At 41.9% G+C, this 12,480-nt stretch overlaps 1 protein-coding gene across 2 annotated transcripts in view; it reads left to right on the top strand.

Annotated features, from left to right (window-relative positions):
* Positions 1-12,480, top strand: part of gnb1b (guanine nucleotide binding protein (G protein), beta polypeptide 1b) — a 77,329-nt gene that overhangs the window by 58,372 nt on the left and 6,477 nt on the right. For both annotated transcript variants that reach the window (XM_060919304.1, XM_060919303.1), the window contains exons 3-7: positions 242-280; positions 416-522; positions 3,194-3,257; positions 3,351-3,513; positions 3,846-3,912. In XM_060919304.1, the coding sequence (XP_060775287.1) occupies positions 242-280; positions 416-522; positions 3,194-3,257; positions 3,351-3,513; positions 3,846-3,912 (440 nt within the window). The remainder of the gene's footprint in view (positions 1-241; positions 281-415; positions 523-3,193; positions 3,258-3,350; positions 3,514-3,845; positions 3,913-12,480) is intronic.

The following is a 12,480-nucleotide window of genomic DNA, read 5'->3' as shown; positions in this document are numbered from 1 at the left end:
TTAGTCGCTGACATTGGGTGTAGGAGACATTCTTTGAGTGTCAGCTGGTATTTCAAATGAAAGAATGTAAATTGAGCTATTTTATAAAGGTTCAAATTAGAATCTTGGGACGTTTTATTGAAAAATTCCTTTGACATTTTTCTATCATGATGGTTATACAGGATAACTGCAGTTGTCCCTTTTTAAAACTAGATCCGAGTTTTACTTCACTGACACTTATATTTTTCATGGTTCTGTTCAGGATGCAAGGAAAGCCTGCGCAGATGCCACACTATCACAGGTAACACGTTATTACTCAGTGGAAAATGATGCATCTTAGAGCCTTTTATTCTGTCCTGTTATTATCCATCTTAATTTTTATTTGGTAGTTTCATTAAGTGTACATCAGAAGGTGAAAGTATGAATTTGTTTTCAGATAACAGCCAACATTGACCCTGTGGGGAGAATCCAGATGCGCACGAGGCGGACACTGAGGGGACATCTGGCTAAGATCTATGCTATGCACTGGGGCTCTGACTCCAGGTACTCAATTTTTGCAATGAATCTTGTGTATGTTAGTTTTATTATCCCGTACTGGCCGAAAGGCCTGAAGGGGGATTGTCGTAGCGATGTTTGTCCATCCCAGGAAGTTTGCTCACTTTCTGAAATCAACTCCTCTGTCAATTTTTGGAGGGATTTCATGAAATTTGGCAGGACTTTTTGTTATATGTCAGTAATGTGCATATTACAATTTTGTTAAATCAGGTCACATTTTACCAGAGTTACAGCCCTTGATTAACAATTATATTTTGCCAATTTCATGAGTGTCTTCCTTCTGGAATTGACTCCTCTAACGATTTGTGGAGGAATTTCACCAAACGTGGCAAAAGGCTTTGTGTTACGAGTTATACGCATATTGAAATTTCATTTAATTTGGGTTAATTTTACCGGAGTTATGCCCTTGATTATTAACAAACTTTGGCAATTTCGTCAAGGTGTGCTTGCTTTCTGAAATCAACTCCTCTTTCAATTTTTATCCCCCGCTGGCTGAAAGGCCCAAAGGGGGATTGTCGTGGCGATGTCCGTCCCAGAAATGGCACTCACCTTCCAAAATCAACTCCCCTCTCAATTTTTGGAGGAAGTTCATGAAACTTGACAGGATTCTTTGTATGCATGCCGGTAATACACACATTGCAATTTCAGTCGCGTTTTACCAGAGTTATGGCCGAGTTGCCAGCGGGGGATATTGTGCGCTCAGAGCACTCTTGTCTAGGAAGTCATGGGTCTGTACAGGGTTCAGTCAAAACAAATTGTATGTACAATTTTATATGGTTGTCTAAGGTTTTTAGTGATATTTAGAGGCTGAAGGAAAACCAGGAAAGAAAATATTACTAATGCATTTAGAAGTGTTTTTCTGATGTATTTAACATAAAATTAAATTCACACGTATTGGGGGGGGGGGATACTGATTAAAGGAACAGTCCACCGTACTTCCATAATGAAATATGCTTTTATCTGAATTGAGACGGGCTGCTCCGTACCTCTCCAAGCTTTGCGCAACCTCCCAGTCAGTCAGACGTGCTGTCACTCCTGTTAGCAATGTAGCTAGGCTCAGCATGGCCAATGGTATTTTTTGGGGCTGTAGTTAGATGCGACCAAACTCTTCCGCGTTTTTCCTGTTTACATAGGTTTATATGACCAGTGATATGAAACAAGTTCAGTTACACAAATTGAAACGTGGCGATTTTCTATGCTATGGAAAGTCCGCACTATAATGACAGGCGTACTAACACCTTCTGCGCGCTTCAGCAGCGCATTGATATCTGAGCTCCGTATCAATGCGCTGCCGAAGCGCGCAGAAGGTGTTAGTACGCCTGTCATTATAGTGCGGACTTTCCATAGCATAGAAAATCGCCACGTTTCAATTTGTGTAACTGAACTTGTTTCATATCACTGGTCATATAAACCTATGTAAACAGGAAAAACGCGGAAGAGTTTGGTCGCATCTAACTACAGCCCCAAAAAATACCATTGGCCATACTGAGCCTAGCTACATTGCTAACAGGAGTGACAGCGCGTCTGACTGCGTCTGACTGACTGGGAGGTCGCGCAAAGCTCGGAGAGGTACGGAGCAGCTCGTCTCAATTCAGATAAGAGCATATTTCATTATGGAAGTACGGTGGACTGTTCCTTTAAAGTAGAGATTTAAATTGTAGATTGAGTGCGTTATAATTCACATTATGTCCTGGTCTTAATTCAGCATTCACCAATTAAACGACATTCTGCTTAATTTGCTTCTAGCATCTTTAGTCCTGCAACCTGGTATTTGATTTGAATATTTTCTCTTTTGCTCGTTCCAACATTTAGTATAAAAACATATGGCGAGTAGTCACTTGTTGTGATGAAACAAATTCAGACAATTCCCTTCACTTTTTTTTTTTAAATGGATGCATTTAGAACTGGGCTGCATCACTTGACACTCACATGGGTTAAGATTTTTGTAGATGATAAAACTAAGCAAATGTTATTGCCATTAAATAATCGCTATGCTTCAGAAAGGTCGATATGCTAATTTATGCGAGCTGCTCTCAAGTTACTGAAGTTGTATATCCTGCGTTTAGGCCACAATTTAATTAGTTGGTTCTTGGATTTTTTTTCAGGAAAAATATGAAGCGAGCAAAATTAAAAAAAAAAAAATGCTCTTGGTAAAATTAGCAGTGGAAATGGACCAAGCAATACAGGCAAACCAGTGAACAGGCTAAATAAACGATTGAATTACAGTCAGTTGAACATCTACAATGCACAGGAAAAAAAAAAGATTTGACCAGGAATAGGCTACTTCTGATGGCTAAATACTTTGAATGATTTTTTTTTTTGTTGTTCGCCCCTCACATCAATCAATGAAATATATATAAATCAAACCCACCTCCACGGAGTTGTTGTCCAAGTTGGCACATCGCAGGGTAACGAGCTCACGGCATCTTGAGTACAACTGTGCAAAGTTTTCCCCCTCTTGAATTTCGACACACCTGTCAAAGATTTTACGATTCTGCTTGCCGAATATCCTTATATTGATTTCGATTTTTTTTTCCCATTTTTTGCATTTTGTTCAAGCGGTGATTCCGAGAACCAACTAATCGAATTGGTGTGGCCTTATGTAGTAAAGATCATATCGCTGCCTGGAATTACCTTCATGCTGTTTTTCCTCGTGTAGGCTGCTGGTCAGTGCATCCCAGGATGGTAAACTCATTATTTGGGACAGTTATACTACAAACAAGGTAACCCAAGAATAGTAACATGTTGAAAAATCAAGCATTTAAGGTTTGTTCCAAGATGCTTCTCAGTACATCGTACAATAATTATGTTTTCAGGTCCATGCTATCCCACTGCGCTCATCCTGGGTGATGACATGTGCTTACGCTCCCTCAGGAAACTACGTGGCCTGCGGAGGCCTGGATAACATTTGCTCCATCTACAGCCTGAAGACTCGTGAAGGCAATGTGCGCGTCAGCCGTGAGCTGGCTGGACACACAGGTTGTGGATATGATTTGCGCGTACACACTTGTTTGCTTTTTGGGGCGCCATCGGCACATTTGACAGTTTTGGCCGTCAGTCATTAGTGACATTTGAAATGGTACTCTCTGCTACAATGCCACAATTTATCACTACCATGTTTTTGGGACAGCTGACCCTGTTGCTTCTAGCTCCTAATCCCCCAGTAACCCTCTGACCAAGAACCCTTTGTGGGTTTGTCTGAGGACATTGATAAAGGAGCATGGTTTAGTCCAGTTTTTGTTTCATCATGAGTAAGATTTCAGACCGTTTATTTTAAACTAATGTTTGATTTGTATTGCTTGTGGTTCCAGGTTACCTGTCCTGCTGCCGCTTCCTTGATGACAACCAGATTGTCACAAGTTCTGGTGACACCACCTGGTGAGAGATTTACGTGTTTGTATAACGATGCCATGAATACAGGTGGAGTGTCTGGTCTGTCTAGATTGAAATGTTTTAGAAATACTGTACAACCCCAAATTCCAGAAAAGTTGGGACGCTGTGTAAACTGTAAATAAAAACAGAATGCGATAATTTGCAAATCATGGAAACCCTATATTTCACTGAAAATAGTACAAAGACAACATATCAAATGTTGAAACTGATGTTTTTCTTTTTTGAAAAATATCTGCTCATTTTGAATTTGATGTCAGCAACACATTTCAGAAAAGTTGGGACGGGGCGTGTTTACCACTGTGTTGCATCACCTCTACTTTTAACAGCACTCTACACGTTTGGGAACTGAGAACAGTTACTGTAGTTTTGAAAGAGAAATGCTGTCCCATTCTTGCCTGATATACAATTTCAGTTGCTCAACAGTTCGGGGTCTCCTTTGTCGTATTTTGTTTCATAATGCGGCAAATGTTTGAAATGGGAGACAGGTCTGGACTCTTTTACTACAGTGTTATGCAGTTTTAATATGTGCAGAAAACGGTTTGGCATTGTCTTGCTGAAAGAAGGAAGGCCTTCTCTGAAAGATTTTGTCTGGATTTCAGCATTAATGATGCCTTCCCAGATGTACAAGCTACCCATGTCATGTGCACTAATGCACACTCATACCATCACAGATGCTGGCTTTTGAAGTGTGCACTGATAACAAGCCAGATGGTCCCTCTCCTCTTTAGCTTGGAGGATGTGGTGTCCATGATTTCTAAAAACAATTTCTACTTTTGATTCATCAAACCTCGGGACAATTTTCCACTGTCCCTCAGTCTACCGTAAAAGAGCTCGGGCTCAGAAAAGGTGGCGGTGTTTCTGGGTATTATTCATATCTGGTTTTAACTTGCATTTGTGGATGCAGTAATCAGCTGTTTTCACAGACGATGGTTTTCTGAAGTGTTCCTGAGCCCATACAGTGATTTCCACTACAGAGATGTGTCTGCTTTTAATGCCGTGTCACCTGAGGGCCTGAAGATCACAGGCATCCAATGTCAGTTTTCAGCCTTGTCTCTTGCGTACAGAGATTTCTCCAGATTCTCTGAGTCTTTTCATATTCTGTACCATAGATGTGATCCCCAAATTCTTTGCAATTTTACATTGAGGAATGTTATTCTTAAATTGTTGCACTGTTTGCCCACCCAGTCTTTCACAGAGCAGTGAACCCCTCCCCATATTTACTTCTGAGAAACTCCACCTCTCTGGGATGCTCTCTTTATACTCAATCATGTTACTGACCTGTGCCAGTGAATCAAATTAGTTGTTTTTGTTTTATTTTAGCATTACACTTTTTCAGTCTTTTGTTGCCCCTGTCCCAACTTTTCTGAAACGTGTTACGGACATCAAATTCAAAATGAGTGCATATTTTTCAAAAAACAATAAAATTTCTGTTTCAACATCTGATATGTTGTCTTTGTACTATTTTCAATAAAATATAGGGTTTCTACGATTTTCAAATCTTCATTGTTTTTACGGTTTACCCAGTGTCCCAACTTTTTTGGAATTGGGGTTGTAAATCACTGATGTATGGAACCGTGTGTATGTGTGGGGGGGGGGGGGCGTTAAATATATAAAGAGCATTGAAACTAAGGATTATTTTATCTTGTCTTATCTTACCGAACACAGTTTGAGTATACAGTTACATAAGATTCCCATGCTGAGAATCTTAAAGTGCTAGTCTTATGAAAATGACATCGTAAAATCCTGGGTTTTCTGTGTGAGCTGTGCTCAAAAAGGTTGTAAAGTTCACTGATAGATAACTCGGTTTGAAAGTATTTTTTTTGCATATGAATTGTTCCAAAAATCAGTAAAAGCTTGTCTGCTGTTAGATTGCAGCGACGTATAGGTCAGCGGTGCTGCATTTGTGACGTCATATGCGCCACTGCCGCCTTTTTTGTCCACGCTGACACTGATGTTCTCTGCGATGGTGTATTCTTTATTTTTATTTTTTGAAAAAGATGACTAAAGCTACAAGGGGATGGTAGACAAGTGTCATTTTATTTTAGGTGCCTATGCAGGTAGTCGTCGACTTACGACTGTGTTTGGTTATGACTGACCGGTCGTAGGCCGACTTACGACCAGATCGGTTTATGTTAAATGAACGTAAGTATATTGTGATGTGTAATGATATTGTAATCATCATATTCTTATTTTATCAACATTTTTCTTATTTCATTACCTTGGCTCATTATTTGGTTCAAGTCAAACACCGCATACTACACTGCGTACAGTACAATTCGTTTAATATGTGCAAAACAAAAAATATGAAATACAGGTGTGAAAAATAGAAAACATTTGTTTGAAACATGGCAAAATACAAAACTTGGTGACCGCTGGCATCACTGGTGCTTGGCTGTGGGTCGTCTACGTCATCAGCTGTTGCAGCGCTCGGGCTGGCGGGAGGATTTGCTCGTTTCATAAACCAGGAGCTGGGGCAGAAACTGTTGTACGCGGCGAGAGGCTGGATGCTGGGCGCTGCTGGGAGCTGGGGCGGAAACTGTCGTACGCTCAGCTGGGAAACGCATGCCAGTCATAACCAGACGGTCGTAAAGTTGATCGGTCATAAGTCGCATAGGTCGTAAGTCGACGACTACCTGTAGTAGGGAATATTGAGTGCTGTTTTATGCCCTGGCCCCATAGCACCGATAACTAACTATAAACTATACCTCTATTATTATACCTGAATTTAGTCCCAGTTTGGAGCAGTCGCATCAGCTAGAATCCCGACTATCGGTTGTTGGTTTTCGTGGGAAAATGTAGCAGTTGTGTGCACACCCCGTGCACTCAGCAGCACACAATGGCTGACGATGAGGAAGAGCTGCTTTTGATGCTCGTTTTGCGCAGAAGGCAAAAACAAAAAGGAGAATGTGTGTGCATGAATCCCTACAGCGCACCGAGGACTCCTAATCTCACTCCTGGCACTCCCACATGTAACAGACCTGCTCGGACAGTCGGTGGCATGGACACAGCTGTACAGTGTACATAAGGCATATGCCTGTGTTTACTTTGAGAATGCTAATAAATTAACCTTTAACGCACAAGCAGGTAGCCTAAACTGTGGCTGACGCACTTTATCCTGTTTACAATGGGTGTTCCCACTGCGAAACAGAAACCAATCAACACCACAAAAGTGTACCGTTACCATGCTAAATATTATTTTGTGAATGCTTAAATGGGTGCTCAGTGCTCTGACTTGGGGGTGAGTAAGGCAACGAGTTTGTTTCATCTAGTTTAGGTAATTTTTAAAAAATATTTGGCAGTGGGTACGTAGGAAAGTGCATCAGACATGAAACCTCACGCTGCAAAATCTTTTTTTTAACATGATCCACAAATAGTATTTGTGGCAGTGTGTGTAGTATGTGCTCAGACAATGTCGCATGCCAACAATTAGCTGATTTGGTCAGATGTTTGTTCAGCTCAGGTTCAGGTCTGGAAAAATTGCGCCAGAAGCAATCTCACGGAGACCGGTAAACTCAGGCCTGGGCTATAGGTATCGTTATTGGTCTGATGTGACCACCAGCCACACAAACTACAGGGGATCGATTTTATTTATAGTTGTAGTTAGTGATGTGGGACCGGGCCCTTAGGCACACCAGATCCATTACATTCTGAGGAATGCAATGGATTTGAAGTTGGATTAAATGGAGATAAAAAGGTGCAAATGAATAAATAAAACCTGTATATGTACCTGCTGAAACAGCTAGTTTTAAATGTATTCACCGACTTGCTCTGATTTGACTTGCGTGTTTCCTTTTCTTTTACATTTCGGACCGCATAGCTTTCTTATCTGATTTCAGAGTTGGGCAGTTATCACACTAAACTAGAGGTGGACTTGACAGTGGCTGTCTTGTCAAGTCTGGAGTGAGAGTTGCAAAAGTACTTGAATGAGGGAGTGGAGTTGTAAAAATCTTTTACAGTTGCAGAGATGCAGTGATTTTTTTTTTTTTTAGGAAAAATCAATAACTGTAATTGTGTGCTGATCTCCCCCACCACCTAATGTAGCACAAAATAGAAAGGATCGACATGGTCCTAATTGGTACTGTTAGAACCAGAAAAGGTTGTAGTTTTATGAGCAGCTTAGTTTTGGAGGTTTACCCTAATGAATTCCTGGCTGCTGCGCACAATGCATATGGCGCCACCTGCTCCTGCCGCCTCCTGCACTGAAAGCGAAAGTGCCGAACACAAGCTTGACGCTTACTGTGCGGCAGGGCTGTAGTACTCGAGTCCGGTCTCAAGACCGTTTTTTGATGGTCTTGGACTTGTCTCAGACTCCCTAGTAGTTTGACTCGGACTGGTCTCGGGCACTGGTCTCGCTTTGGTCTCGGCCGAGTTCACACCGAGTCCGCCTTTATTATGTCTAGAGCGGAGCGTGATAACTAGGGATGGGAATCTTCATAATCAAAGCGATACGATACGCATCTCGATACACTGCCAACGATTCGATACATTCAAGATTAATGAAATTGCCAGTGCTAAGATGCGATACGATTCTCCCGCATGCTGCGATACGGTGCGATACAGTATGATTTAATTCTAATACAATGCGGTCCAGTGCGATGCGATTCGATACGATGCAATGCAGAAGAAAAGTGCACCATGGAATACAGAGTAGTTCAAGTTATGGCACTTGAAGCATTAAAGCTGTGCCTTTTATTTTGAAACACAGGAAGTACAACATAAAGTGCTTACAGGTCTCTCTGGAACGGCAGAGTTTACATATGGCCGTTGTCTTGTCCAGCTCTCCCCCTCGCTTGTAGAACCCGAAATCTTTCCATACGTTAGACTTGAAACCCACCACCGAATGAACAATGTCTGTTTTGTCTTCCTCCATGTTAACCGCTATCTGGCTGACTTTCCGCCTCTATCCTATTCGAAAGCTAGGTTGGACCCGCCTATTCGCGCGAGACTTGAGCCGAGACTTGAGTAGGAGAGAGAGAGAGATGAAACCCAGAAATACCAGACCCTTTTCTAAACTGTTGTTATAATTTATTCATTATATGTATTAAATTAAGATATTAATCGGTTTATCGATGCAGACAGTTTAGATACGATGCATCTCGAGTTTATGTGCGGTTTTTTCCGATGTGACGTTTGCAAATCGATGCAACTGCATCTTAACAGGTCGTATTGATTTTCCGATGTGCATCGGTGAATCTTCCCAAGCCTAGTGATAACTAATTGCACAGTAGTTTACACAATCCCGTGTTTACAAGTATCTTCGTGCTCTGAATGTTCACTAATCGAACACACCCCCCACACACACTGACAAGCGAAAAGCGAAGATGTCCGCCAATTCCAGTATAGACCCTTTTCAGTCACGTGACCTTCGTAAACGCGACCACCATTTTGGACATGTAGCAGACTTCGGCTCGAATTGGTTTGAATGCGAGGAAGGCGACAAACGGAGAACATACAAGAAAAAGGAGCGAGATGCAGAAAACACCTTCGCTATCCAGCGACGTAGGGCATTTACAGGGCGAGCAGAGGGAGAAATAACAGTAACGACACATTAGCAACGCCGTACAGAAATAACGGTTTATGGCACAGACCCTTTCGGTTCTCGCTCATCTAGCTGCTACAATGACTGCTTAGACTGCAACAATAATACCTAACACACATTTAAGTATCCGTCGTAAAGACGTGAAACTCGTCGAGTGATGAGTGTGTTCATTGATAAGCTAACACAATCTAAAAGTAGACATACCATCACACTGCCCTGGCGCTGGGTACAGTTTACCTTCTATGGCTTGTGCACTCACTATTTGCCATCACTTTCTCCAACCGTTGTTAGAGATTACAGGGAACGGCCTGGATTTAAGAGACAAATACATGCTCCTATTGTTTTGAACACTTAGCCCATGTTTACATTAGACCGTATCAGCGGATCATCAGATTAACGTTTTTAAAAGCGATTCGCGTGCACACAGCAACACCAATACACGGATACGCTTGGCTCCGCAGGCATCCTGCGCTCCAAATCACTCCGCCCTGAACAGCGAGTGCCCTCTGGAGGGTGCGCACTCCGGCCCTGCGCAGCTCACACAGTGCGCGAGTGAAGTGCACGAGCCACGATTCGGGACTGAGCCGCTGTGTGTGTGATCCCAGCGCAGATCACTTACCACTCGCAAGTGGAAGGATGGCAAGCCTAAAGACAATCGTTTTTTTTTTTTTTTTTTTTTTTTGTTACATAGTCAAGAGAGGTGTCGGATCACTGGATCCAGTGTAAATAGCTGCCGGAGCCAACGCCCGAGGTTCCGGAGCGCGCTCCGGCTTGCTCCCCCTCAAATTAAGCGCTGTTTGTAGGACACTGCCTCTGATCTGTCCTACAGTCTACCAACAGCAAAGGAACACAACGCTAGCTAATGTCGTTAGCTAATAGCTACTACAGAAGAACAAAGAGGTTACAATGGGTTATTTTAGCCTATTTGGTTACACACTCGCCACCACAGAATGTTAACAGCAATGTAATGCCTTTTCTGGCTAATTTTATTTGTCTTACCTCCAACAAAGTGGTCACTACACAAGCGCTGGTATGCCGAGGGCTGCCAATCTGTTAATGGCCGCTATCCATCTTCTCCGTAGGGATCTGATAAAATGATAACCCTTGCCTTGTTTGTTGATGGTTACTACATCCAGGTGCACAACAATATAGTGGCATGATGGAAGTCTTGCTGAAAATAAACACTTTCTTTGCTGCCGTTCCTCAATGTTGGCTGTGGTAAACTACTGGTAGTACATGTCCAAAATGGCGGCCGCGTTTGTCGTGACGTCACGTGAAAAGGGTCCATAATTAAATTTGCGTATATAAATCACCAGGAATTTCTCAGCACTGACTTAAAGAAGCACAAGGCAGACTGCAAATTCTGCAAAACGACCATTTCAGAGACCTATGGGACAATGTCGAATTTCAGTAGACACCTGCAGAGGCAGCATCCATCACGGTAAGTTAACTGCATACAGCTAGTAGGAGGGGCTAGCTTAGCTTTATCTACTACCATGTGAATTACTAGTAACGCTAGCTAACAAGCTATAGAGGACAAATGATATGACTTTGGATACAACGTTCTCATATGTCTGGTATTTCATCATGTAAAAAATCAAACGAGTATTTAAGAGATTAGTTATCGTGTATTGTATTTTGGCTATGCAACATATTTTCAGGGAAGGCATAAACCAAGCAGAGGGGGTACACACTTCTAATACTGGCCATTTCTTGTGCACACTTTGTCTGGAGTGAAGCATTATTGCCATTTGCAGTAGTTCATCAAATATTCAGTTCTAGTATCATGTAGTGAATAGTAGTGGCTTGGTGTTTGTAACAGTTTCTAACACATTACATTACACTACACTTAACTGACATTTTTATGCAAAACAGCCTACAGTTATTTAAGTACAGGGTATTGGTTACAGAGCAATGTGAGGTTAGGTGCTTTGCTCAAGGACATTTAGGCCATGAATGAACGTGTAGGGACAAATATTCTTCCTACAGGTAAGGGTGGGTTTCATACCCAACACCTAACACCAGGTATCACCAGATGTATTTGTTTTCTTTAGATAACATGTCAAAGGTAAGGGTTAAACTTGGCAAAACCATGGGTGTTGTGACACTTTTCCTAACAAACAACCCAATATTATCTTGATGCTGTAATGCATACGACTTGTTTTAACTGTCCTGGACTCGGACTCGAATCTTTTTGGACTCCGTCTTGACTTGGACTCGAAACCTCTTTGGACTCTGTCTTGACTCGGTCTCGAGTAGTCCTGGTGTCGGACTTGTCTTGGACTCGACCAAGGTGGTCTTGACTACAGCCCTGCTGTGCGGTGAGCCCTTTAGGATGCCACTTCTGACTTTTGTTTCCAGATCGTAGGAACTGCTCCGCGTACCAGATGCTGCTCAAATCCTTCTATATGAATTTGCCTCACAAATTTCTCTTTTTCAAAATGTATGGGGCAGACACCAAACTGTCCTGTTGGCTTGAAGCTACCACCCTGTCTGTACAAATCGAACCCGTTCATTCCGTAAGTGTCCTGCCGACTTTGGGCTACAAGGAATCGAAATCCCCACCCTTTTTTCTTTTACCCCTTCTTTCTTAAATCAGCTACACTTGACCAGCCTTGATTGATTGACTGATTGCCTCCTAAGAGGTGTATGCTTTGGTTTTAATTTTGTTTTGGAATAAAAAAAAAAAATTGTGAAAAATGTGCTACACTTTGCAAAGCAGACAAAGCCAGAAATACTGCAGACTTTCAAGTGTTGTGCATATGACGTCACTTACTTTGAATTAACAACTTAACAGGAACGCATTTGTGTCACAGTTGACTCGGAGCCAAACTTTACCAGCGAAATAGAACTTGTTCCCGGTCTCGTATTAAAATACAATTGACAGTAAACTATTTATTTAACATGCCTCGTTTTATAAGGTATAATTTCCAGGGGTGATGTCATTTTTGTAAGACTAGCACTTTAAAGTAAAAACAGTGCTGTGCAGATTTTAGAGATTATGAAGATAATTT

Source organism: Neoarius graeffei, chromosome 4, assembly GCF_027579695.1.
Source record: "Neoarius graeffei isolate fNeoGra1 chromosome 4, fNeoGra1.pri, whole genome shotgun sequence".
In the NCBI taxonomy this organism is placed as follows: domain Eukaryota; kingdom Metazoa; phylum Chordata; class Actinopteri; order Siluriformes; family Ariidae; genus Neoarius; species Neoarius graeffei.
The sequence above is the reverse complement of the archived record's forward strand: the minus strand, read 5'-3'. Positions and strand labels throughout refer to the sequence as shown.